Source organism: Geotrypetes seraphini, chromosome 7 (genome assembly GCF_902459505.1).
Source record: "Geotrypetes seraphini chromosome 7, aGeoSer1.1, whole genome shotgun sequence".
NCBI lineage: Eukaryota > Metazoa > Chordata > Amphibia > Gymnophiona > Dermophiidae > Geotrypetes > Geotrypetes seraphini.
The window spans coordinates 67,622,700-67,650,588 of record NC_047090.1 but is presented as its reverse complement, the minus strand read 5'-3'; the positions used below and the strand labels follow the sequence as shown (position 1 = coordinate 67,650,588).

The following is a 27,889-nucleotide window of genomic DNA, read 5'->3' as shown; positions in this document are numbered from 1 at the left end:
TGCACCACGCATGTGCGTGCCTTCTGCCCACTAGAGGGCGCATCCCACCTCGTGGTCCTCAGTTCCATAACTAGCTTAGAAGCCATCCCCGGGGAGGTGGGCGGGTTGTGAGAATATATGCCTGCTGTCCCTGGATAACACCTGTTACGGTAAGTAACTGTGCTTTATCCCAGGACAAGCAGGCATGATATTCTCACATGTGGGTGACCTCCAAGCCAAACCAAAAAGGGCAGGTGGGAGGATGGCAATTTTAAGAAAACAGATTTTGTAAAACTGACTGGCCAAACCGGCCGTCACTCCTGGACAGAGTGTCCAGACAGTAGTGAGAGGTGAAAGTATGAACCGAAGACCAAGTGGCAGCCTTACATATGTCTTCCATCGGGGTGGAACGGAGGAAGGCTATCGAAGCTGCCATTGCTCGGACCTTGTGCCCCGTGACTCGACCCGGGGGAGGAAGGCCAGCCTGAGTATAGCAAAGGGAGATGCACGCCGCCAACCAGTTAGACAGAGTGCGCTTGGAAACTGGGTGCCCTAATCGATTGGGATCGAAGGACAAGAATAATTGCGGGACCTTCCGATGGGACTTGGTGCGTTGAAGGTAAAATGCCAACGCCCTCTTACAGTCAAGCGTGTGAAGCGCCGTCTCGCCAGGATGGGAGTGGGGCTTAGGGAAGAACACAGGAAGGACAATGGACTGATTGAGGTGGAAATCAGAAACAACCTTCGGGACAAACTTAGGATGGGTGCGGAGGACCACCTTGTCATGATGGAATACGGTGAAGGGTGGGTCCGCAACCAAGGCTTGTAGTTCCCCAATCCGCCTAGCGGAGGTGAGGGCAATCAGAAACACCACCTTCCAAGTCAGAAATTTCAAGAGGGACTTGTTGAGTGGCTCAAAGGGTGGTTTCATCAGTTGAGCTAAAACCACATTCAAATTCCATACGACTGGGGGAGGTTTGAGCGGGGGACAAACCCTGAGTAATCCTTTCATGAAGCGTGTCACCAAGGGATGGAGAGACAGAGGGCGTCCATCCAGGTGTTGGTGGAAGGCGGAAATCGCACTAAGATGGACACGCACCGAAGTGGTTTTCAGGCCAGAGCGCGACAAATGGAATAAGTAGTCCAGAACCGAGGGTACCGGGGCCGATACCGGGTCCAGGAGGAAAGAAGAGCACCAGGTGGAAAACCTGGTCCATTTCTGCGAATAGCAAAGCCTCGTCGAGATCTTGCGGGAGGCTTCCAGCACTTCCCTCACTGATTGAGACAGGTCCGGAGGGGTCAGGGAACAAGAAACCAAGCTGTCAGGTGCAATGACTGCAGATTGGGATGTAACATGGATCCTTGATTCTGAGATAGCAGAGAAGGACCGACAGGCAGAAGAAGGGGTTCCCTGGCGCTGAGTTGGAGCAGTAGGGAGAACCAGTTCTGACGCGGCCACCGAGGAGCTATGAGAATCATCGTGGCCGTGGACGATCTGAGGTGTACCAACGTTCGCATGATCAGAGGGAAAGGAGGGAATGCATAGAGGAACTTCCCGTCCCAATCGAGAAGGAAGGCATCCGCCTCCAGACGATCCCGCGAGTACATCCGAGAACAATATAGTGGTAGTTTGTGTGCCTCCGGAGAGGCGAACAGATCTACCTGTGGCGTTCCCCAGCGAGCGAAGACCTCGTGCAGAACTGCTGAGTGTAGAGTCCACTCGTGGGGTTGCAGGAGTCGACTGAGTTTGTCCGCCAGACAATTCAGTTCCCCCTGGATGTAGACCGCCCGGAGGAAGATGTTCCGGGAGGCCGCCCACTCCCAGAGGCGAAGGGCCTCGGAGCAGAGGGGCCACGACCCCGTTCCCCCCTGTTTGTTCACATAGTACATTGCTACTTGGTTGTCCGTGCGGACGAGGACCACCTGGTCCTGTACTACGTGAACGAAGGCTCGAAGTGCTAGGAAGATGGCCCGAAGCTCTAGCACGTTGATGTGACAGCGACGGTCCTCCGCCGACCACAGGCCCTGTGTGCGAAGACCGTCGAGGTGGGCTCCCCACGCGTAGTCCGAGGAGTCCGTGGTCAGAACCTTGCGAAATGGGGGAGTGCGAAACATTAGTCCCGTGGACAGATTTGAAGAGTCTGTCCACCAACTTAGCGATTTCCGCAAAAGCGGAGTCACCGAAATGAGGCGCGACTCCGGATCGCACTCCTGGCGCCATTGTGATGCGAGTGTATACTGAGGGATCCTCAGATGCAGCCTCGCAAATGGCGTGACGTGTACCGTCGAGGCCATATGGCCGAGCAGCATCATCATGCGCTTGGCCGACACCCTTGGTAGTTGAGAGACCTGGCGGCTCATCCGTACCAAGACTTCCAACCGTTGGGTCGGAAGGTAGGAGCGCAGGCGCACCGTGTCCAGCACCGCACCTATGAATTGAAGAGACTGAGCCGGCCTCAACTGAGACTTTGGAAAGTTTATCTCGAATCCGAGGGTTTGCAGGAAGGCAATAGACTGTCGGGTCGCTGAGATAACCTCCTCCCTGGTCGGGGCTTTGATGAGCCAGTCGTCCAGGTAAGGGAACACGTGGAGCCCGCGAGACCTCAGGGCTGCCGCCACTACTACCATGCACTTCGTGAATACTCGTGGGGACGCGGCCAGGCCGAAGGGCAGGACTCTGTACTGGAGGTGTAGGTCTCCCACCTGGAATCGTAAGAATTTTCGGCAGGTGGGGTGCACCGGGACATGGGTATATGCTTCCTTCAAGTCGAGGGAGCACATCCAGTCCCCTTCCTCCAAGAGAGGATACAAGACCGGGAGAGATAGCATTCGAAATTTCTCCCTGGCCAGGCATTTGTTGAGCTTCCTGAGGTCGAGTATGGGGCGCATGTCCCCGGTCTTTTTTGGGACCAAAAAGTAACGGGAGTAAAATCCCGTCCCCCACTGGTCCTTGGGGACCGGCTCGACCGCCCGAAGCTTCAGGAGAGCTTTGGCTTCGGTCAGAAGGGTCGGTAGTTGCGACCGGTTGCACCAGGCTAAACTTGGGGGACTGTCCGGTGGTGAGGACACAAAATTGAGCGAGTAGCCTTCGGAGACGATCCGGAGCACCCAAGCGTCTGAGGTAATCGCGGTCCATGCCTTCCGGAAGGACCGAAGACGCCCCCCGATAGGAAGGGGTTCTGGTGAAGGTGCGGAGGGGAACCCGCCCCGTCCGCTCAGCCCGTCAAAAGGAAGGCGCGGGCTTAGAAGGGCCCTGCGCCGGGGCTTGGGTTTGTCCCCCTCTGCCTCGTTGAGACGAACGTCTCGGAGGCGGTCTTGAGAAGGACGGGGTCGATTTCTGGGGGTACCGGCGCGGCGGAGGCCGGAAAGGTTTCTGTGGCGGGGGCCTAGGTTTGGGGCGGACCAGGGATGCTAAAGAGCGTTCCTGTTCCGACAACCGTTTGGTCGCCGCCTCCAAAGACTCGTCAAATAACTCGGACCCCACACAGGGCAGGTCTGCAAGACGTTCCTGCAGGTTTGGGTCCATGTCGAGGGTGCGAAGCCAGGCCAAGCGGCGCATGGCCACTGCGAGGGCCGACACCCTCGAAACCAGCTCAAAGGTGTCGTACACTGAATGGAAAAGGTACAACCGCAATTGAGACAGGTTGGACATAAACTTATCGAATCCTGCTCTTTTGGAGTCCGGTAACGAGTTCCGATATTGAGGAAGGTCCTTCACCATCCCACGCAAGTAGGAGGAAAAGGTGAAGGAGTAATTTAGAACTCTGGTGGCCATCAGAGTGTTTGAATAGAGGCGACGGCCAAACTTGTCCAGGGTCCGCCCCTCCCTGCCGGGTGGAACCGCCGCAGAAACCCGTGAGGGCTGTGATTTTTTAAGGGCAGATTCCACCAGGAGGGACTGGTGGGAGAGCTGCGCCTTATCAAACCCTTTCGGGGGAATCGTCCTATACTTTGATTCCATTTTTGACGGGACAGACGTGCCTGTAAGAGGGCTCGACAAGTTCTTCAGCCAGGTCTGCAGGAGGACACTGTTGAGAGGGAGTCTAGGTACCTCTCTAGGGGGAGTGGGAAGGTCCTGTTCCTCTAGAAATTCCTTGGAATATTTGGAACCTACCATCAGGTCAATCCCCAGGGCTTGGGCCATGTCCTGGACAAAAGATGAGAAGGAGGACGGCCTAGCCTGGGGGGACGGGGTTCTCGACCGTCCCACCGAGGAGCGGGGGGAGGCCTCATGGGAATACTGAGGATTCCTAACCGATCCTGAATCCCAGGATCCTCTCTCCACGGCCCTCGAGGGGGAGGGTGAAATCATCCTCCTAGGGGAGTCCCTGGGGGAGGATCCCGGGGTCCGTGGGGTCCTCTCCCGTTTCCTCGGCGAGGCGGCGCGGGAAGACTTTCCCCGAGGTGAGCGGAGGAGCCTCGGGTTATCGAGGCGCAACTCCGACACCTGCAGCGCCTCGCCCCCGAACGACGAGGAACGATCGCGCCGAGGCGAGCCCCGGGGTCGCTTAGGCTTCCTCGATCGGCGCCTCGTCCGAGGTCGCCTCGAGGGCGAGGCGTCCGGGGAAGATCCCGAAGCCGAGGAGGAAAGTCGGCGCACTCTGCGGAACTTTTCTTTTGGGCGGACACTGCGCTCAGGAGGCTCCCCCGAGGTCGAGGTCCGGGGCGGGGCCGAGACCGAGGTGGACGGGGCCGCAATACCCGAGACCGAGGTCGCCGAGGCCGGGGCTCCCGAGGTCGAGGGAGCCGAGACCGGGGCCTCCGAGGCCGAGGGCGCCCCGGCCGAGGTCGACGTCGCCGGGCCCGCAGCACGCTGCAGCACTTCCAGGGCTCCCGACAGCTCCGATGAGATCAAGGCTCGAAGGAGATCCTGGAAGGCCGGAATCCCCACGAAGGTGGGGAGTTCCGAGTCCGGGGCACACTCCCTGGAGGGCGACCTCGGTCTCGAGTATTCCCTCGGGGTGTGCGGAGTCGAGGTCCGATGCGGGGCCGGGGTCGACCCACCCGCTTTGGCCTGACTCGAGGATGGCTTCTTTGCTGAAGGGGATGGAACAGAGGACTTACCCGAAGCTGGCTTCGATGACGACGGCTTCGAAGATGAGGGCCGAGGCGACGCCGAGGCCCCCGAGGACGCCGAGGCCGAGGTCAAGGCCGGGGCCGAAGCCGGGGCCGACGTCGAGGCCTTGGGCGGCGCGTCGACGGCGAACAATTCCGCCATTCTGGCCTTACGGCGACGGATGGCCCTGTTCTGGAAGGTAGCACAGCGATCACACGAGGCTGTTGGATGTTCGGGCCCAAGACAGACAATGCACCACCGGTGAGGGTCGGTGATGGAGAGTAGTCTCTCACACCGGCTGCATTTCTTGAATCCCGTAACAGGACGGGACATCGACGAGAAAAAGAAGAAGGCCGGGAACGACCGACGTTCCCCGGCTCAGGCTTCCGGGAGCCCCCGGAGCCCAACGAAAAACAATTATTATTTTTTTTTTTTTTTTTTTTTTTTGTAAGACGGACGAAAAATAAAGCAGCACCGCGATTAATCCGATCAATAAACAAACTAAACGCGGCAGCTAGAAGGCAAAAACACTGGAGCTCAGATCCACAGGGCTTTCTTGCTCCGCGGAAAAATTTGAACTGAGGACCACGAGGTGGGATGCGCCCTCTAGTGGGCAGAAGGCACGCACATGCGTGGTGCAGTGTGCAAACTTGAAACTTCTAGCAAGTTTGCTTGAAAAGCTGTCCGCGCCGGGGCTCCGTAGATGACGTCACCCACATGTGAGAATATCATGCCTGCTTGTCCTGGGATAACTGAGTGTATGTAAAAGTGCATTTACTTTATTGTATTTGAATTTCATCTAACTTCTATTTTTGATATTTACTCTGTGTATGGCTATAATGCAAAATGATAGTATTGGAGTGCTTCTTAAGTATTAAATATATTTTTCAGTGGCAATAAAAGGAAAAACAATTCCTACTTAACTTAACTTGACTTTTGAAGGATTAGAAGTGATATTTTCAACTTATGTACAATTCTCTCGTCTGCATCACCCAGCAATTATTTCTTTGGCATTTGAAACTATTAACACCTCCTTTGGGTTCCTTGAAAAAGACCCTTGAAATATGGTCCATGTTGGGACCTACCAACACTCCTTTAAGTTAAGTAGGAATTGTTTTTCCTTTTATTGCCACTGAAAAATATATTTAATACTTAAGAAGCACTCCAATACTATCATTTTGCATTATAGCCATACACAGGGATAGGACGGTGGGTTCGGCTATAGGAGCTATGGCTCTTGGTCGGATTACACATATCTGAGTGTATGTAAAAGTGCATTTACTTTATTGTATTTGAATTTCATCTAACTTCTATTTTTGATATTTACTCTGAGAAGTCTTGACTCTAGTGTTAGAAAAGTTTCACTAGGACATTGCCACTATGGAAAAAAGATAGACAGCATTGATGGATTCCAGTTGCCCTGACTATTGTTGGACACTGCAATGAGATGCACCGAACACTGAGTACAAACAAAAATCAGCAGGAAAACACTTTTAGCCACTGTGAACTATCACAGCGTATCAGAAGCTTTGTGTATTAAAACATGTTATAAATACCATCATGTTTCTCAAAAAATTCCTACATGATATAGTAAGTGGGAAATTATATTTGTGTTTATTTTGAAGGGGTCTTCATATTCACCAGTTTGTTTTAAGGAAGCAAAACGTTTGGAAAAATTTGTTGTCCAGTGATATTAACATTTGAACTTCTTGGCTATGAAGCCTGGTTTACAGCAAAAGAAAGAAAAGATGATGAAATTGATCTTTAATAAATGCTGTAAATCAGAACACAAATATGAAGCACACTTGCCTATACAGCCTACAGTATACCACAAGACAACACTGCTGCTTATGCATCACCTGATATAAATTACTATGCATCAGTAATCAAAACGTTTAATTACAAAAGCAATGTGAATACTGCCAAAGTGCACAGAAGTATTTGTTGGAATGACCTTATCCTACTGTTCAGTATGTGGAATACTGAGCAGTATGTGGATTAGTTTATAGTTTATAACTCAGTATATGGATTAGTTTATAACTCCAAAGGCTTAGATGCTGGTTGAAATCTAGCTTTTGCTATGGGATTCTTTGGTGAGCCTTTAAAGCGGCACTTTTCTTTTCCAGAAATCTTCCACAACACACTATTTTCTATGTTAGCAACAGGAATCCTGTTGAGACTGCTTTTCTGACTCACTAAGCTCTCCCCAGTGGCTTTTGGTACGTCATGATTTGTTACATCTCCTAAAGCAGACTTTGATTGGACGAGAAGACTTGCTTTCGATTTGTCAGCTTTGGCATTTACTAAGTCCAAGTGCTCAAATGGATCTATGATCTGATCACATGATTTCTTTAGGTGTTCATGAGATGTGGCTTCTTGTTTAGTTAAAGCCTTGGAACAGGGATGTAAGGGTACAGTATCTAAATAGGTTGCTTCCATACAAAATGAATGCATACCATCACAGCTCACGGATTTCACTAGAGGTATGCTACCATCAGGTTTCACCACTATGTTTCCTGCAACTTGCCTCTTGACTTCAGAAAGTGAGTTAATTCTTCTTAAAGGTGAACCTGGAAACTCAGAAGAGGATGTTGGTCTGGTCCCATTTAAGGAAATTTTATTGAACCACTGGATATGATTAGAAACATTTACATGACTGGCAGAATCTATTATCTTCTGCTTATGTGTCACAAAAACTGGTGCTAAGGAACATTTCTTGAAGACATGTGCATTTTCAGCCTTGGAGACATTTGCTAGAGCACAGGTAGGCTGTGCTGTGACATCACTTCTCTCTGAAGTCAAAGGATTTAAAATACTACTCATATCATTACCTAAATGATTGGTGGAAGGTTCCAGCTTAACCACTTTGATCTGCCTATGATAGTCAGGCTTATTTATCTTAGCTTTAGAAAGATGTATGAAAAAGGATTGTTGATCCTTCACACATGCTAATTGACTTGGCTGAAGATCCTCCGAAACCTTTTCTTCCTGCAAATCTTCTACATGATATTCACACTCAGATTTATCTCGAAACTCATCTCCTTTTGCAAGGCTGGATGTTTTTTTAATAGTGGAATTTTTGATGCTACATGATTTATGAAGAGGCTTCTTACTGAAATCATTTGCTTCTGCAACATCTAATTTCGATTCCTGTTTGCATATCATTCCAGCCAATTTTTCTTCTGAAGGGGGCACTGCTGAATGCTTAGTTTCACTAATTAAGGTGTGTAGGTTACTGCCAGAGTCAGAAAATGCCTTTTGGATTTTCAGTAACATTGTTTCAGTTACATTCTCATCTCCATTAATGGCTTCTTCTTGGCCTTGTTCATAATTTGCAATGGTACTAGATTTCAAGTTCAAGGGGACAGTAAAGGGTTTACTATCTCCCAATACAGATTCCAAAAAATGGTTTCTTACATGAGGAGAACCCACTCCCCAAGTTCCTTCTTCATCATTAAACTCTTGTAGCTCCACTGGACTGGGTCCACTCCAGGAAATTTGATTATTCTCTGCAAGAGTGCTTTCGGGTGTTAGAAGTTTTTCCTGTGGTCTACTTATGTTTTGTGCATCTGCAAGGAAAACAAAATATTTTATTCTCGTCATATAACCATTGGTTTACAGCACAGAATTGTCACGCTAGAAGCAATGGCAGCTTAGAATAACCCAACAGTAACAAGCCATTTCTATAAAGATAAAAACCCTTGGGTTACAATTACTAAACTGCAAATCAAAACAGAAGAACTCTTGGTGTGTTCTTCCATGTCAATCTCTTTACTAGTTAATATTCACTAATTCAAGATAATTGTTCTTTGACATTCACTTAGGAATTAATAAATCAAGGACTTTTTTTTTTTCAAACAGACCATATGACCATGAGTCATGTTCCTTTAATATGTAGTGATAAGACTCTTCTCAGTGTCAGAGCAGTTTTAATATCAGCTGATAACATAACATATGCCAGCTCCATTAAAATTTTACCTCAAAGACAGTAAAAAATTGTTTCAGTACTATAGTGCATTTTGTAATTGCAACTGTATCAAAGGATTTTTTTTTATTTTTTGTCATTTTTCAGAAACATTACAAGAAAATAAACTTCTTGTTAAAGAAATACAGCTGAATAAAGTTAAAATATAACATCAAATCAGAGATTTTAATAAGTAGAGTAATTATAATAGCTTCCTTAGACCCCAATACCACAGTTAAAGCCAGAATAATGAGAAGTACCTTTCATTAACATAAAAAAGAATATAGATAACAAGAAAGGCCATAACGTAAATTTTTATACTAGCGTCTACTCCATCAAACTATCATTTTCAGGTCCAGAAAAGATTTTAACTGATCTGGCAGGAAAAGAACATATTTATTTTGAACATATTTCACTATACACTTACAAGGGTAAGCTAGAAGAAAAGTTGCTCCCAGAGATATAACCTCTTGCCTCAGGGACAAAAACTGTTTCCTTCTCTCCTGGGTAATTTTAGTCACATCTAAATATGCCCATTTCCTTTTGCCATAAAACAAATTTTTTGAAAATTTAAAGTATAACTTCATAAATGAATCCAGGTCTTGTTGAAAAATGAATGAGATCAATAATGTTGTCCTTGGAGTTGACTCAGTGATAGATTCTTCTAGTATCGCAGATAAATCTTTCAAATCAAGCTGAGGTTGAGTATTTTTCCCTTCCTTCTTGGGCATTTTTTTTATCACAGTAGGTAGATAATAAACTTTGTTTAAAGGGGGTATAAACTCAGGATAATATTTCAATATCTCTACCAAGTATTTTTTGAAGAGATCATATGGAGAAATCCCAGGAGTCTTAGGAAAGTTCAAAATTCTAACATTAAGACGTCTTAAAATTTTCAGTATTTTCTATTTTACGTTGTATCAATATACTATCCTTTATTGCAAGACCTTTATATTCTTGCAATGATTGTACCTCAGTTTGAAATTTTTCAATAGAATTTCTGGTTTCAAGATTTGTTTGTTCGAAAGTTTTTGTAATAGTGTCTAGCTTTGCTCCAAGAGCCTTTACCTCCTCTGCCATTTTCATTGTAGCCACATCTAATTTCTGGAGCATCTTAAGAATAGTTGATAGAGGGTCCTCCGTTGCGGGGGAAAAACCCCCTAAGCTGGTCCACATCATCAGAAGCTCATCTGCCGAGATCCTTCCTCTATGGAAAGGTCCTGTGCATCTTCGGCTTCCCTCACTTCTACTTCCAGGCCAGCTACGTCGGCCGGACAAAGAGGCGGGACAACCGGTGCAGGCGAGAGGGAGATCTCCTGTCCCAGCGTAGTCAAGTCTTCTCCCCTCGGAAACGCAGCGGGGCTTAACTCGCCCGTTGGAAAGCAAACTCCTGGCAGGCATTGCTCCAAAGTACGCTGGACAAAAGCAGCCGAGGGGGTTGAGGAGGTAGGCACCCTCACACTACCTTTTCATTTGGTATGCGGCATTTCGTTGTAAGTAGTATAATATACAGCGTAAGGAGCGTTCTCATCGCTGCCAGGTTAGCGCTGCCATCTTGGCCTGTATCAAAGGATTTTAATGTTTTGGGCAATAACTTATTTGGTGTACAGAGACACCAATCCTTTCTTCTGCTGGTTACAACTCTCTATATACAGCCTCGCATCCTTCAGGCTAGTTACTCCCTTGACACTGTTTCATCACCTTCAGATCTTCAGACACTATCATCCTGAGGTTCCTCCCCCCATCTGTGCATATCAGCCTCTCACCTCCTAGCATACATGGCTCCCTCAGATTTCTACTCCCCACTCTTTGCATTGAGTTTTAGTTAACATAAGAACATAAGCATTGCCTCTGCCGGATCAGACCAGGGGTACATCAGGCCCAGCAGTCCGCTCCCGCGGTGGCCCCCCAGGTCCATGACCTGTTAAGTGATCCTTTACCTAAACCTTTTATTCCCTAATCATTTAATATTCTATATAGTAATCCTCTATCTATACCCTTCAATCCCCTTCTCCTTCAGGAAATCATCCAATCCCTTTTTGAAACCCAATATCGTACTCTGTCCTACCACCTCCTCTGGAAGCGCATTCCAGGTGTCCACCACCCTCTGAGTGAAGAAGAACTTCTTAGCATTTGTTCTGAATCTGTCTCCTTTCAATTTTTCTGAATGCCCTCTTGTTTTTGTTTTCCCCGCTGGTCTGAAGAATCTGTCCCTCTCCACCTTCTCTATGCCTTTCATGATCTTATAAGTCTCTATCATGTCCCCTCTAAGTCTCCACTTTTCCAGGGAAAAGAGCCCTAGCTTCTCTAGCCTTTCAGCATATGAAAGGTTTTCCATGCCTTTTATCATCCTTGTTGTGCTTTTCTGGACCCTCTCGAGCATCGCCATAGCCTTAAGGTATGGAAACCAGTATTGGACGCAGTACTCCAGATGCAGGCGCACCATCGCCCGATACAGTGGCAGGATAATGTCCTTAGTTCTGGTAGTGATATCTTTTTTGATAATGCTCAACATTCTGTTCGCCTTCTTCGAGGCCGCTGCGCATTGTGCCACCGTATTCATTGTTTTATCCACCAAAACTCCAAGTCCTTTTCTAGGTTGCCTTCCCCCAGTACCATTGCCAAACATTAGACCATTCTAACTTTTGCAGATCTTTTTCATGTTTTCCATTCCCTATGGGGTATCCACTCTGTTACAAACCTTGGTATCATCAGCAAAAAGGCAAAATTTACCTTCTAACTTTTCTGCATTGTCACTCACAAATATATTGAACAGAATCTTTGTAATGAATGCGACTATTATTTTGTAACCTGCCTTATGTTGAAAGACAGTATATTAAATTTTACTACATTAATAAATACATTTGCAAGACTCCTGCTTTTCTACAATCTAGAGAACCAATGCAAGTGGTCCTTCTCTGTGTTCCTCCACCTTTACATAGCACATCGAAGGCCATTTTGAGCAGTCTGTTTCTGCAATCCTTCACATTCCCACAAACCATTAGGGTCTGGTGCGAATGGCCCTTCTCTGGGCTATATGAAATTTCAAGCACCAGCTGTACTTTTTTCAAACTGAATTGGATCATTTCAACTAGGGAGGAAAAGGTGTGTTAAGGTGTTTTTTTGGGTGGTACTTACCATCCCTTGCGCCCCCGATAGAGACATCTATGGTCAAGAAGAGTACAAAATTGTCTAATACCAGAAATGGGTTAGTAAGGTTTGAAAGAGGTTAAGATCAACTCATGCAATAGGCAAGAAATCATAAGGATTACTTCAGGTGCATTTCTACTGACCCCTTTTTTTGAATTTCTCATCCTGACTAGGGCTGAAAGTTGATTCATTCTTCTTGGGTTCAGCTGCTTTTTCAGATTCCCACTGGCTGGCAAGTCGCCAGCCAATATTTTCAGATCCAGAGTTAGACATATGTCTATTTAATACAGTCTGTCAGAGAAGGAAAGAAAAAACAGAAGTATTAAACACAAATAGTACATATTTTAAAACCTCTATATCAAGTAATTGTGTGCACATACAAATTAAGCTAGAATTATAGAAATGAAGTGTGAGCTAACAGTTTTACTCCAGTTATCTAATATAGGTGGGCTTTTACAAATCTGCGCTGAGCCGCCCATTGGAATAGAATGGGCAGTACAACTTTGTAAAAGAACCTGATGGTAACATTGAGAGGCTATGAAGATTGGCTTCTATTGAACCAGAATTAGAAATGCAGGGCTTACTACAGAGAGTTAGCATCATTGCTTAAGCCTTTAGAGGGGAAACAGGAAGCATTTGTCATGGCTGCTAAGGACTAAGGCTTAGATTCTCAAATCAAAATCGGCAATTAATGCAATCGCTAAACTGGTTCCATCCAGTTTAGCCTACAAGCATTTTAGCAGGGGATTATCAAAATGGCTTATGGCGGTCTTTTGTGAGCTTTCTAGCAGTCTCCAACACTGCCATGCAAATGGGCTTTTCAGTATTCAAACGAGCACTCCAGTGGAACATCGCCAAGCCATTCTCTAAGAGCGGCATTGGCTTTTAGAAAAAAAAATCAGCGTCTAGTCCGGGGGTGCCAGTAAAATGCCAACACTGTTAAAAGTGCATATTTTGACTGTGGCTTATGACAAAAAATAAAAATTACAGATTTTTGTTTTTTTAGTGGGAGTAGTAAAAGCACGCTTTTTAAGCATGTGCATTATAGCCCCCCTTGGCAGTGGGAGAGATGTCCACTCTCTCCTGCACCAACATACACAGCTTCCCGGTAGCAGGAGATATGCCCACTCTCTCCCACCACCAATTGACACACCATCTGGCAGCGGGAGAGATGCCCACTCTCTCCCATCAACTGGCACACCCCTCCCCCCCCCACTGCCTCCGGCAAACCCCCGCCCTTTCCCCCTTACCTTACTTTAGATGGTTGGCCAGAGGGATGCCTACTTCCTCCGGCCAGCTGGCCTGCCTCTTCAAAATGGGCCTTCCTCTCCTTGGTGCAGAGGGGCCTAAGACTCTGATTGGCCCAGGTTGTTTAAGACCTTTCCGATGGGTGAGGCCTTAGGCGTCCGGGCCAATCAGAGCCTTAGGCTCCTCACTGATACATCTGGGGAGGGACCTAAGGCTCTGATTGGCCTAGATACATAAGACCCTCCCATAGGAGGGACCTTAACCAATCTGGGACAATCAGAGCCTCAGGATGCACTGGGAAGGGGAAGGCCTATTTTGAAGAGGTGTGCCAGCTGGCCAGAGAGAATAGGCATCCATCTTGCTAGCCATCTAAAGAAAGTTAAGGGGGAAAGGGCAGGGGTTGTGTGTAGTGTGGAGGCAGGAGAGCATGGGCATCTCTCCCCACTACCGAGAATGGTTGGGGGTTGTGTCAGGTGGCGGTGGGAGAATGTAGGCATCTCTCCCGCTACCAAGGAGGATTGGGGGTTGTGTCGGTTAGCGGCGGGAGAGCATGGGTATCTCTCCCACTGCCAGAGTTATGTGTCAGCTAGTGGTGGGAGAGAGAGGGCATCTCTCCCGCTTGATCATAACTGGCATTGATCACCTTGGACTTGATCATAACTGGCATTACAGGTCCAGCAAAGGAAATAGAAGTCACAGTCCCGCTGGGGACGAGCGATCACATGATCAACTTCAAACATGATGCCCGAAAAGGGAAAGGTACCAAAACCTCAACCACAACATTAAACTTTAAAAAGGGAAGATACGACAGCATGAGAGCCATGGTAAAAAGGCGGATCAAGAAAAAATTGGGCAAAGTCACAACGGTGGAACAGGCATGGTCCCTACTGAAAAACACTATCATGGAAGCACAAAGCCTCTACATTCTGCGGATGTCCAAAGTCAAGAAAACCAAAGGCAAAAGCGAACCGGCGTGGCTTACCAAAGAGGTGAAGGAAGCCATAAATGAAAAGAAGGACTCTTTTAAGACATGGAAACGCACGAAAACATCTGAAGCTTGGAACAAACATAGAGATGATCAGAAAAAAATGCCACAAGGCGGTGAGAGTTGCCAAAAAGGTCTACGAGGAGAAAATAGCACAAGAGGCCAAAAAATTTAAGCCCTTTTTTTAGATACATAAAAGGGAAAAAACCTGCATGGGAGGCGGTGGGACCACTGGACGACCTGGGAGGAAAAGGGTGCATCAAGGAGGACAAACAAATTGCGCCTGTCTTTACAAAGGAACACACCGCAACAATACCAGACGCAGTGAAAGTGTTCAAGGGAGTCGCAGAGGACAGCTTCACCACAGTAGATGTGGACTTAGACCAGATTTACCACTAGATAGACAAACTTAAAAGTGATAAATCTCCTGGATCGGACGGAATTCATCCAAGAGTCCTAAAAGAACTGAAATTTTAAATCGGAGAACTATTGCAAAAACTTGCCAACCTATCAATCAAAACAGGATAGATACCTGACAACTGGAAGATAGAGAACGTTACGCCGATATTTAAGAAAGGATCAAGAGGAGTGCCAGGCAACTACAGACCTGTGAGTCTCACGTCTGTCCCTGGAAAGATGGTTGAGACGCTGATCAAAGATAGCATAGTCCACACACGACCTAGACACACACGACCTAGACACACACGACCTGATGAGAACCAGTCAACATGGGTTCAGGAAAGGGAAATCATGTTTGACGAACCTACTACAATTTTTTGAGACAGTGAACAGACAAATTGATAGTGGAGAACCGGTGGATATTGTATACTTGGACTTTCAGAAAGCGTTTGACAAGGTTCCACATGTAAGACTTCTCAGGAAACTACAAGGCCATGGAATAGGGGCAGATGTACTAAGATGGATAGGCAAATGGCTGGAGAACAGAAAACAGAGAATGGGTATAAATGGGAAGTTCTCAGAATGGGAAAAAGTGACTAGTGGTGTACCCCAGGGCTCGGTGTTTGGACCCATCTTATTTAATATTTTCATAAATGACCTAGAAGAAGGAATATCCAGTGAAATCATCAAGTTCGCAGACGACACAAAGCTATGCCGGGCGATCAGATCGCAGAAGGACAGCGAAGAACTCCAGAGCAACTTAAATCAATTGGAGAAGTAGGCAGACAAATGGCAGATGAAGTTTAATGTGGAAAAATGCAAAGTGATGCATCTGGGCAGAAAAAATAAAGGTCACCAGTATAGTATGTCAGGTGTAACTCTGGAAAAGACCAAACAGGAAAAGGACCTGGGTGTACTGATAGATAGGACCCTGAAGCCGTCGGCGCAATGTGCAGCGGCAGCGAAGAGAGCAAATAGAATGCTAGGCGTGATAAAGAAGGGTATCACGAGTAGATCAGAGAAAGTTATAGTACCGCTCTACAGAGCCATGGTCAGACCGCACCTGGAATACTGCGTCCAGCATTGGTCCCCATACCTAAAGAAGGATATAAAACTGCTAGAGAGGGTGCAGAGATGAGCAACGAAGCTAGTGAATGGTATGGAGAACCTGGACTATGAGGAACGACTTAGGAGACTGGGATTGTTCTCCCTCGAGAAGAGGAGACTGCGAGGGGGACCTGATCGAGGCTTTCAAAATACTGAAAGGATTCGACATAAGAACAGGGAAAGCAGCTATTCACAATGTCCAATGTGACATGGACAAGAGGACACAGACTGGTCTCCATACCTGAAGAAGGATATAACACTACTGGAGAGGGTGCAGAGGAGAGCGACGAAGCTAGTAAAAGGTATGGAGAACTTGAGCTACAAAGCCTCAGAAAACTGGGACTATTCACCCTTGAGAAGAGAAGACTGAGAGGGGATCTGATAGAGACTTTTAAATTGCTAAAAGGGATCGACATAATGGAGCAAACTCACTCATCAGCAGGGGGAAAGGATGGTGAGCAAGAAACAGCGTTATTCACATTGGCAAATGTAACCCAGTCTCGGACCAGAGGTCATGGCCTGAAGCTGAGAGGAGACACGGCCAGGACAAACGTCAGAAAGTTCTGCTTCACACAGCGAGTAGTGAACGCCTGGAACTCTCTCCCGAAAGAGCTGGTGGAGGAAACCACCATTCTAGGATTTAAGGGAAAATTGGACGCACATCTTCTTGCAGAAGACATTGAGGGATACGAGTGACCATTGTATTCGCCAGGGTGTGCCTGGCTGAGCCTCCGCGTGTGCGGATCGCCGGACTAGATGGACCCCAGGTCTGATCCGGTGCAGGCATTTCTTATGTTCTTATGACTGAAGCTGAGGGGGGACAGGTCCAGGACGAATATCAGGAAGTTCTGTTTCACACAGTGAGTGGTGGACACCTGGAATGCTCTCCCAGAGGAAGTAATTGCAGAATCCACCGTTCTAGGGTTTAAGGGTAAAACTAGATGCACATCTCCTTAGGAGTGGCATAGAGTGACACGGGTAAGGGTATATTAGGTGCACATCTCCCTTGAGAAGCATACAGTGACATGGGGACTTAATCCATGCCAGGGCACACCTGGCGGGGCCTCCGCGTGTGCGGATCACCGGACTTGATGGACCCAGGGTCTGATCTGGAGATGGCAATTCTTATGTTCTTATGCTGGGGGGCTGTGTCGGTTGGCGATGGAAACGAGTGGGCATTTCTCCCGCTGCTGGAGTGAGCATCTCTCCCACTGCCGGAGTGGGTATTTCTCCAGCTTGATGGCAGAAGAGGATTACTTGCAGCTCAAATTTTTTTTTTCCCTTTATTCTGCGCATGTGCCCATCGCTATCACCAGCGATGGGCACATTCAAATTTAGCAAATCTTCGCTACTGTCCACCGATTTTTTGAAAATGACTTGTGTTTTTTAAATTGCTACAAGAGTGCCCCGTTGGAATTTAATGCCAATTTTTAAGAATCTGGCCCTGAGTCCTACAGTATTCTGGATTAGCTGAAATTGTGATATGTACTTTAGGTAACTGCTTACCATTGGGTCTTCAAAATATATAAGGAGCTAACCACTGTGTGTCATTATACTGAATATGTTTGCTTGAGATTTCTCCAGATGGGTAAAGCGAGATGCTAGAAAATCCACTATTAAGAGTGTTTAGATAGTGCAGTTTTCTCTATTTATTATCCAGTCTCATATTTGTCAGCAGCCTCTTAAACTTTTAGAAAAATGTGTGTTATGCTAAATAAAGGATTTTGTGATCAAGCAAGGTGAATTGCATAAATTGCAGTTTTGGTGGGGCCATAGCACAGAGACAATAATAATAGCTGTGGCAACAGGACAGCATCTGGGCCACAAATCGAGTTATGGAGTTTTTGCACACTTTAGTTTAGATGGTCAACCTGTCAAAGAGCAAGATGGAGGACTATGCAGTCGATAGAGTATCTTGAAGTTATGTGTTCCTTCAGGTGGACCTGCGCTGGTAGCTGCAGTCTCAGGTGTCTTCCTTTCTGCTTCAAATAGTCCCGATGGCATGGGACTGACTATATGCGGTCCTGATGGCATGGGATTGATGGCCTTATTACATTATACACATGTCTAATTGCCTAGTACCCCAAGGTGTCAATTATGCATCTCCTTGTTCTTTATTTTTGTTCATCCTGCAATTATAACTGCTATTTTATTGTACAATTCAGAAAGCCAAATGGTTGTTCATAAACGTAATAAAAATAAACTGGCCTTAGGAGGAAACACCTGGGATATACAATATAACGGAATTTTACATTGTTTTATTTTTCTTTTATTTTAGTAACTTTTATACCAAATAGGATTAGAACATTAGAGAGATGAGCTGAGTTAAAATATGTTACTAGAATGCAGATTATGGATTGTAAGAGAAACTATATATAATTATCAGTTCCGTATTACCCCCATATATAGGCTGCGGCCTATACATGGGTTTTACAAACCTATCTATTGGAAGCGGCTTAGTTAAATGGGGTGGCTTATCTAAAAATTTAAAATCATCCCACCCACCCCTGGTACCTTTTTAAATCATCCCCCCCTCCCAGGGTACCTTTATTTAAAAAAAAAAAAAACCCTCACTGGACGGCTGCCTCCTCAAATCTCCAGCAGGCAGGGCAGTTATGATCTCTTTGGCATCCAACCTGGTCCCACACCGCTTGCTGAATGGCTGCTGTCAGTTCTTGCAAGTCCCACGAAACTGACGGCAGCCATTCAGCAAGCGGTGCGGGGCCAGGCTGGATGCCAAAGAGATCGCAACTGCCCTGCACCGCTGGAGGTTCGAGGAGGCAACCGGCAGGTAAGATAAGTCGCGGTTAATACCATGGGGCGCCTTATCTTCCGGTTTTAAAACATAGGTCACCCTTTTCTACGGCCTATACATGGGGGCAGCCTATATGTGGGGAAATATGGAACTTTATAACTAAACTAGTGTTTAAGCCCGTTACATTAACGGGGTCCTAGAATATATGACTGGCTGTCTGTCTTATTTATGTCTCTCTCCCTGCTCCTGTCTCTTTCTTCCTTTCTTTCTGTCTCTCTCCCTCCTGCAATTTTTCCCTAGCCTCCTTTGTCTGTCTGTATTTTTTTCTGTCTCTCCCCTCCCCCCCCCCCCACTTTCCTTTGCAGAAGCAGCAGTGATATTTCCCTTCCCCTCCAAATCCCTGTGTAGTAGTAGCAGCATTTCCCCCCACCACCACCACCCCATTCCCTTCTCTTCCCCCCCCTCCCCCACTTTCCTTTGCAGAAGCAGCAGCGGTATTTCCCTTCCCCTCCAGGTCCCTGCTGAAGCAGTAGAAGCATTTTCCCCCACACCCCATTCCCTTCTCTTACCGTGAGCTGCCCTGCTCCGTTCGGCCCCTCCCACTTCCTTTCCAGAGTGCTGGCCTGCTGTGGCTGAAGGTTTTTTTTCGGCGGCTCTTCTCACGATCCCCATGGTGGCAGTTCCTCCTGTTCAAAGCGGCCTGCTGAGGTTCGCGGACGGCTGTAACGAACCTCGCAGGCCGCTCTCCAACTTGGTAGCATGTTCCCTCAGACGCGATTACGTCAGAGGGAACGTGCTACCATGTGGAGAGCGGCCTGCGAGGTTCGTTACAGCCGGCCGCGAACCTCAGCAGGCCGCTTTGAACAGGAGCGGTAACGTTTTTTGCGGGAAGGGGGGAGTCTAGTAAGTACACAGGGCTGGACGCAAGAGGAGCCGCCACCGCGAAAAACCCCAGCGAGACCGCGAGTGTGGGGCCGTTGCAAAGAGCTGACTTCTGCAGCGCCGTAGTCAATTTTGTTTTGAATGTGTGAGCAAGCAGTGAGTTTTTTTTTCCTGCAGGAGAGTATGAGCGGTAGTGGTTGTTGCGGGAGAGGAGGGGGTGGGTTGGAGTCGGCGACGTGCAGGCTGCCAGAGCGGCAGGGGTAGGCAACCTTTTTTGTTGAATGTCTGCCGGGTAAAGCGCCGTGTCGAGGAGAGCAAGCAGTGAGTTTTTATTTTTCCTGCAGGAGAGCATGAGCGTTAGCGTTTGTTGCGGGAGAGGAGGGGGTAGTTGGAATTTGTCAGCTTCGCGTGGGGCCGTAGTAAGCGCGGGGCATGCTGCAGTCTTGGCGGCCACGGACATACGGATCACGGAAGCACGCCGATAAGACTGCGCATGCGTCGCCTACGGTTTTATTATATAGATTCTGAACTTTACAAAATCACCCCAGGCATTCATGGTTCCTATCTTCTTGATTCTCACACATTCATGCAGAATTTTAGGCCATTAACTTTACATGCATAATACTGAAGTCATTACCCTTCAACTTACATCTCTACTGTTTTTGCTGAGGCTAAACCTAAGACGCAACGATCTGCGTACCATCTCTTTCCGGCTAAGTTTGGGAGAGAAACAACTCATCTTCCCCGACTCTATTCTGGAAAGCAAAAAGGACATGAAAAAAAAAATGTTAGCCCTTTCTTGAGGAGTGGCAGAGTTTCCATTTTGCCTGTGAAAATTAATTTAATTATCCAGGTACCTCAAATTATCCACAATTTCTCAGTAGCACACAGCAAGCAGACTGCTAAATCCAAAGTACATGTTCTACAAGTGGCACAAAATATAGCTGCTAGGATGATCACCAGAACTTCCCCTTTTCAACGTATCTCTCCAATGGTTGCCTGTCATATTTTGTATTGAGTATAAAATCTTGACAATTATACATCAGGAAGTATATGGACAGGCACCTTGGTATCTAGTACAAGTGTTACGGAAGTACTTACCATCTCACTCTTGTCACAGGGAAGACCCTGTGAGCTCAAGGGAACACCTGTAGAATGAGGGGGCAGATGCAAAAAGAAGTGAGTTGGCACAGGTTTCAACACACATAAGTCCTTGTGCACAACCTAGGGTACTGCAGGGAAAGAAAGTACCAGCTAGGTCAAACCTAAAACCAGGGCTGGAGCAGCTTCTGCCAGCTCTAAAGACCGATTTAAACCAGCCCAACAAAAAAAAGATCACAGAGGCATTCAAGGTTAGGAACACACCTGCATTCAGGTCTAATTACTCAGCTGCAGGGAGAGAAAAGGGGGATCCCTTGGCAGCAGAGGCAGCCACAGAATTGGAGAACTCTCAGCAAGTCTGAGGAGTCCAGACCTCTCAATATGAGGACCAGGTAAGAACCCAAGTTTGGGTGGCTCTGGGGGACACCACATCTGTTTGTCCAGAAGATGTAGAAATGATGGGGAGTCTTAGTATCTGTAGACAAGGTGATGATTATCCAGTGACTTCAGGCTTTGAGGAAATGGACATGATTTGAAACCAGTTAAAGTGAATGGCTGACAGAAAGGAAAAATGCTGTCAAGTTTCAAGTTTGTTAAAATTTGCTGAAACGCTAATCATAAATTCTAAGCGTTTTAACAATTAAAAAATTAAAATGGGGAACAATTAACATACTTGTTAATGATATGACGTAACTTACATGAAAGCAAAAGGACAGTAGGAGGAAATACAATTTTAAAAAGAAAAGAGTACAATTAAGGTTTGAAAGTAATGTGCAAACAGGTTTTGAGGAGAACTGTTTATTAAAGAAAATAGCTTGGCAATAAAGGAAGGCCAGAAGTTAAGCCTTATTTTTTAACAGGAAAGAAAGATTATTTTTGTAGACTTGTTTTATGAAATTCCTGCATCCCAAGCCTGCTGTGTGAAGTTCACTGCAATTGAAAATGCACTGTAGAGAAAGTTAAATCCAGTTGGGATATTTTGGGAGGGATCTGATTTAAGCTGATCATTCAGGCGGATAGATCCCATGCCTTGGGTTTTGGTAAAAAAGGCAAACCCAAGGAAAATTCTCCAGTGGTGATATTGCAGAGATTGTGGATTTAAAAGTAGTGCTGGAAGTTTGGGAAATTGACTTATCATGTTTGAAAAGTACTGAGTGATGGTGCCAGTCTGGTACAGCTGTCTCTGGCCAGACTAAAGACTGTTTTTGTCTTGTTGAAACATGTTTATCATGTCTTAAATATGTATGTATGTAATTTTGTAAACTGCATAGTTATTATGCAGTATATAAATTTTTGAATAAATAAATTTTTGTTGTGTTTAATATTTGCTGAAAAGTTCAGACTATGAATTGTAGTGAAGTGCATTTAATTTACTTACCTAAGGGAAAATCCCTGTGTTTTTGTTCTGACTGCTACTGAAGCTGAGAAACAGGAAAGCCAAGTTCAAATTTCACTGTTGCAACTGGTAATCTTGGACAAGCCATTTAACTCTGCACTGCCTCAGGTATAAGCCTTCCAGGGACAGTAAATATATCTAGTGTACCCAAGGCCAATGATAGGGAGTGGCAAACAAGGAAACTGCCCTCATGTCATAGAGGTCCCCAAGCTTGTCTCAAGCTGAAGGAGGTATATAGACTGCAGGTAGGCTTTGAGGTCCTCCTCCCAGTCTCTGCCCTAGGTCCCTATATGTCAAACACCAGTCCTGAGTATACCTGAATGTAACTTGCCATGAATTTCTAATTATTGCATGCATTAAATCCAATTCCCTTTCATGTTTTGGTGGATTTGATTATAAACAATTAACATTATTTTTGTTCCTTGTATAACTGATACTGAGATTGGTATTAGGGTTTTTTTTTAATCTTGTCCTATGACCCCTTGTTCCAGAAATTCATTTTAGATTCCTTTTAATTGAAAGAGATTTGCCTTTTACGCATTTATACCTTAAAGATATTAAATGTTTATCTTAACTTTCCTATCCTGCTTGACTTACAGAGTACACATACTGAGACCATTGCTGGGGAAGACAAGCTCATGAGAGAAATGTGTTGAAGGCTACAGAAAGCTACAGTGTATATAGACTAAGGAGAATGCTTTAGTGGCAAAAGCCATTTTAAGTGGGCCTAAGCAGGGCTGGCCACATCAATGACTTGTAATCATCCCTTACCAGCTATTCTATCTGGCAATAGTCTTGGTTTTCACATTGAATTTTATATATTTATTGCTAAAATAGCTCTCATTTGAAAGCAATGCATTTTACTAACCTTTGTATTTTCTTGGTTTCCAGTCTTTTGCTTCGCCTTTGGCTTCCTGAGTTAAAGAGGGATTTTATACCACTGGAGTAAGGAGAGTACTGAAAGGTCTCAAAAGATGTGCAAGGACTCCGTTCAGTCTGGTCTATAAAACACAATATCACAGTCAGTCAAACATTAAATAGTACATAAGAACTTAGAATATTTACTGGGTCAGACTAACGGTCCATCTAGCTCAGTAGCATGTCCTCACGATGGCCAATCCAGGTCACTAGTACCTGGTACAAACCCAAAAAGTAGCAACATTCCATGCTACCGATCCAGGGAAAGTATAGTATAATACAGTGGTCTCAAACTCGAGAACCACCAGGTACTAATTTGAGGACCTTGGTATGTTTATCATAATCACAAAAATAAAATAAAAGTTTCTTGACCATATGTCTCGTTAGCTATAAATTACAATATTATTACTAAGACTTAGCCAAAAGGAAAGATTTATAAACTATAAAGAGTTTTACCTCATGCAAAATTGTCATTTCTTTAATAAGACATTAACTACTTTTTTCTGAGGCCCTCCAAGTACCTACAAATCCAAAATGTGGCCCTGCAAAGGGTTTGTGTTTGAGACCACGGGTATAATACATTCAGTTCCAGTAAGACACAAATTGGTGGTCAGGCACCGGTGGGGGGGGAGGGGGGGGGAGCACAGGGGAGGCATCGGCGGGAGGTTAGGTGGTGGGGGAGCAGAAAGGGGGTAGGCACTGGCTGGGAATCAGCGATTTTCTCTGTAAACGCTTGGAATCAGCGATTTCTCTATGCAAGCTGATGTAATTAGGGGGGGGGGTAGCCAGAAAGCTTTAAACCGTGATTGCTGAAACCGCGAATAGAGGGAGAAGTGTAAATAAGTTTCATGTGTAACAGGCAGCCCTGTCCATGCCCTTTCCTTGTGAATGCTCCTCTTGCATTTTGCACACTATGCTACTTATGCACAACCCTTACAAAACAGAGCTCAGTTAGTTTGCTAGTTTTCTTTACTTGTATGCACACAAGTGGCACATAACTGTATGCCCTCTTATGGAACTGCCCTTTCATTTCAGAATATGGATCAAGAATCTGATCTAAGAATCTATTTCCTTAATTTTACTATGGTAAGATTGTTTGCTCCCAAAATTTTTTTAAAAATGCCTTAAGAGATTATGTCTATGCCTAAAGTAGAGGGCACTCAAAAGGGGACAGATTCCGTACAAACGTAAGGAAGTTCTTCACTCAGAGAGTGGTAGAAATTTGGAACGCTCTTCCGGAAGCAGTTATAGGGGAAAGCACCCTCCAGGGATTCAAGACAAGGTTAGACAATTCCTACTGAACCGGGATGTACGCAGGTAAGGCTAGACTCAATCAGGGCACTGGTCTTTGACCCAAGTGCCACCGCGTGAGCGGACTGCGGGCACGATGGACCAATGGTCTGACCCAGCAGCGGCAATGCTTATGTTTAGATAATATAGTTATCTCATGAATATATTGTTTTCTAAAAATGTCTGTATTCACACTAAACCTGTGTGTGGCAGGGTAGTAGATGTGACAATTTCTTCAATTTCTTTTGATCTAATTTTCTTGAAATTCAAGATATCATTGCCATCAGAGCTACCCTTCTGGGTTCACTCTTAATGGAGACAAGACTCTCATAGAGTTTGCCACATATATAAGATGGAAAAGATGATAGCGTTACAACAAGGGAATCTTCATAATTTAAAAAAAATATGGGGACCATTGACTAGTTACTCTAATGATCAGCTATCTTAGCACATGGATAGTCTATATTTGGGGTTGGGATGGGGAATGTATATCATATGGAAAGAGGAATATTGATAAAAAGGGAGGGTATTTATTTTATATTACAAGAATATTTGATTGTAAATACAAGTGATATGTGAAAATTATTTTTATTATGTATAATTCACTTGATGTAAGAATCAAAAATGAATAAAGATCTATATAAAAAAAAAAATGGAGACAAGAGAAAATGTTAATTCTCATGTCTGATTTTAAGCAGAAAAGGTTCTTTTCTTTGTGATTAGAAATTGTAAATCTTTTCCAATGTGGCTCAAGCTACTCAGTAGCATAGCAAATCACTTTTTCCTTTAGGGACAGCTTTTTTAATTTCAAGATTCCCCACAAATGCATGATCAATTTTTCAAGGATATAAGTGTGTTTCTAAATTGTACACATTTAGAAAATTTCTTCTGGATAAAAAGAAGTTATAATTGTTGTCTATTCTTTACTATTTTAGGATAGGCGTATTCAGCATGAATGTATTTTTTTATATTTCTTTTTTTGCTGGGGGTTGTTTCTTCCTCTTCATTTTTATCTTAATTTTGTTTGGATTTTTTTTACCTCCATTGCACAAGCTTGACTTGAGAATTTTACACTATATGATATAGTATTTGCTTATTTTTAGTTTTTTGTATCCCTCTTTTCTTGTTTACTTGTGTTCTTCTGTTTTCCTTATTTTAAAACAATACAATACAATTTCTTATATCCCACAATTTTCAACAGGGAATCATTGCAGCTTATAGCAAGAAGGGTTACATCGTGAGAAGCGAGATTAATATTGTCAATTTAGTTCGAAGATGACAGTCCTTGAGATGAAGAGGCTGGGAAAAGTTGAGTCTACTGGGGGAAAAAATATGTTTTTAGTCTTTCCTGAACTGGCAATGCTCTCTATTTATGGATGCAGAAAAGATAAATTTTATGAAGATATTCTCAAATGCATTAAAACTCATAAAGCCTTTGAATACAAAAAGTTAGTACTTTCTATCTATAGATAATGCAAACGAATATACAGTCAAACCTCGGTTTGCGAGTGTTTTACAAGATGAGCAAAACATTCTCGTAAAACTTGTCTCGCAAACCGAGTGTTGACTCAATTTGCGAGCACCCCCCCCCCCGCTCGAACCAGCACCCCCCTCCCGAACAACTTGAACTTAATCCCCCCCCGTCTAGCACCGGTACACAACCCACAGGACGTGCCGGTGCCACTAGAACATCTTCCTGCCTCTGCCGGGCCTTGAGCATGCGCAGATGCATGCTCAAGGCCCGGCAGAGGCAGGAAGATCTTCTAGCGGCACCGGCACGTCCTGTGGGCTGCGTACCGGTGACCGATGGGGGGGAGGGGTAAGTTCAAGTTGTTCGGGCGGGGGGTGCCGGTTCGCGAGGGGAGGGGGCCTTTGCGAGCGGGGGGAGGGGGGAAGCAGCGCCACTGGCCTCGGAGGGGGGTGGGATCGTATCAAAGCAAGTTTCCATTATTTCCTATGGGGAAATTCGCTTTGCTATATGAGTATTTTGGTTTACGAGCATGCTTCTGGAACGAATTATGCTTGTAAACTAAGGTTCCACTGTAGATTTATAAAATTTTCTTTATGTGACCAACCTGTACAGCAGGTATCATAGAATTTTTCATATCTAAAATTATTAGGCTCATTTTAGGTATGAAAGATTGAATCTTTTGCAGATCGAGGCTCTACCTTGGATACTCATCAGGGCTGCCCGCTTTCCTCCTTGTTATTCGTTTTATACTTAGAACCATTGTTGCATACTCCAGAATATGAGTGGGGGGTGGGGGAGCTGAGCGTGGTTAAAGTATTGGCATTCACGGATGACCTTTTGCTGGTCTTGACGAACCCGTTACTCTTGTTGAAAGCTATGTTGGGGATGATTGATGAATTTTCTTTCTATTCCGGCTTTCAGCTCAACAGTCATAAATTGCTCGTTCTTCCTTTAGGGCAGGGGTGTCAAAGTCCCTCCTCAAGGGCCGCAATCCAGTCGAGTTTTCAAGATTTCCCCAAAGTATATGCATGAGATCTGTTTGCATGCCCTGCTTTCATTGTAGGCTAATAGATCTCATGCATATTCAATGGGGAAATCCTGAAAACCCAACTGGATTGCGGCCCTTGAGGAGGGACTTTGACACCCCTGCTTTAGGAGATGACTTGCCTCAAACCTGGGCGAGGGCCTTCCCTATTTTTTGGGCGGAGGATGCTATCAAATATTTAGGTATCTGGATTCCGAAAGACCTGTCCCATTTATATGCCCTAAACGTGCATACTCGCCTGCAATTTATGGAAACTAAACTACAGATCTGGTGGGCATACTCACTTTTGTTGCTGGGGAAAATTGCTCTCTTTAATATGTTATTATTCCCATATTGGTAGTATCTTTTTCAGATGTTGCCGCTTTCCTTTACTGCTTCTACCTATGAGATTTTTGTGCGTGTGCTGAATACTTTTTTGTGGAATAGAAAGCGGCCCCGTCTAGCGTATCAGGTTGTGGCCCTGCCGTGGGATAAGGACGGATTGGGATTATTGAATTTGAAACTTTATGTCTCAGTGTGTCAGATGCGCCATTTGAACGACTGGTTTCACAGTTTTCATTCACGGAGGCAGAAACTTCCTTACTACGTCCATTAAATTTCAGTAGTCTGCTACAAGCCCCATTACGCCCTCATTACCTCTTTATCTTTTGATCCATAAAGCTTGGCGACAGCTCTGTGCATTCCTGCGTCTCCCAGGATTGACTTCAGCTTCCTTTCGTAATTGGTCAGCTAACAATCTAATCCAGTGTTCTTCAACTGCCGGTCCATGGACCAGTGCCGGTCCACAGGGCCGGCATATCCATCAGCCCCAAGACAGCATTCTTCAGCCACCGGCCAACGGTGCTATCAACGTGGTGTCTTCGGGCTAGTGCACAAAACTGTGGGACAAGGCTCCTACCCGCGTCCTGCGCCTGAACCGCAACGACAGAAGGAAGGCTTCCAGCGTGAAGACCTTTGCCCACAGCTTTGTGCACTGCAGCATTCAGGAAGAGGGAGCCAACCCGAAGACGCTGCGTTGATTGCATGTGGACCGGCCCAAAGATAACACTGGGGGTAGGCCAGAAGGCAAGGCACATGGAGGAAGAGAGACAACAACGGTAGGGGAAATGCTTTTATTTTTTTTATTTAGTGATTGATTTCTCT

At 45.5% G+C, this 27,889-nt stretch overlaps 1 protein-coding gene across 1 annotated transcript in view; it reads right to left on the bottom strand.

Annotated features, from left to right (window-relative positions):
- Positions 1–6,782: 6,782 nt before the first annotated feature.
- The window catches only part of ARHGAP11A (Rho GTPase activating protein 11A), a 76,041-nt gene continuing 54,934 nt past the window's right edge, over positions 6,783–27,889 (bottom strand). The window contains exons 8-11 of the mRNA XM_033952398.1: positions 22,891–23,023; positions 20,175–20,280; positions 12,293–12,440; positions 6,783–8,604 (exon numbers count right to left, since the gene is read on the bottom strand). Of these exons, the coding sequence (XP_033808289.1) occupies positions 7,070–8,604; positions 12,293–12,440; positions 20,175–20,280; positions 22,891–23,023 (1,922 nt within the window). The 3' untranslated portion in view covers positions 6,783–7,069. The remainder of the gene's footprint in view (positions 8,605–12,292; positions 12,441–20,174; positions 20,281–22,890; positions 23,024–27,889) is intronic.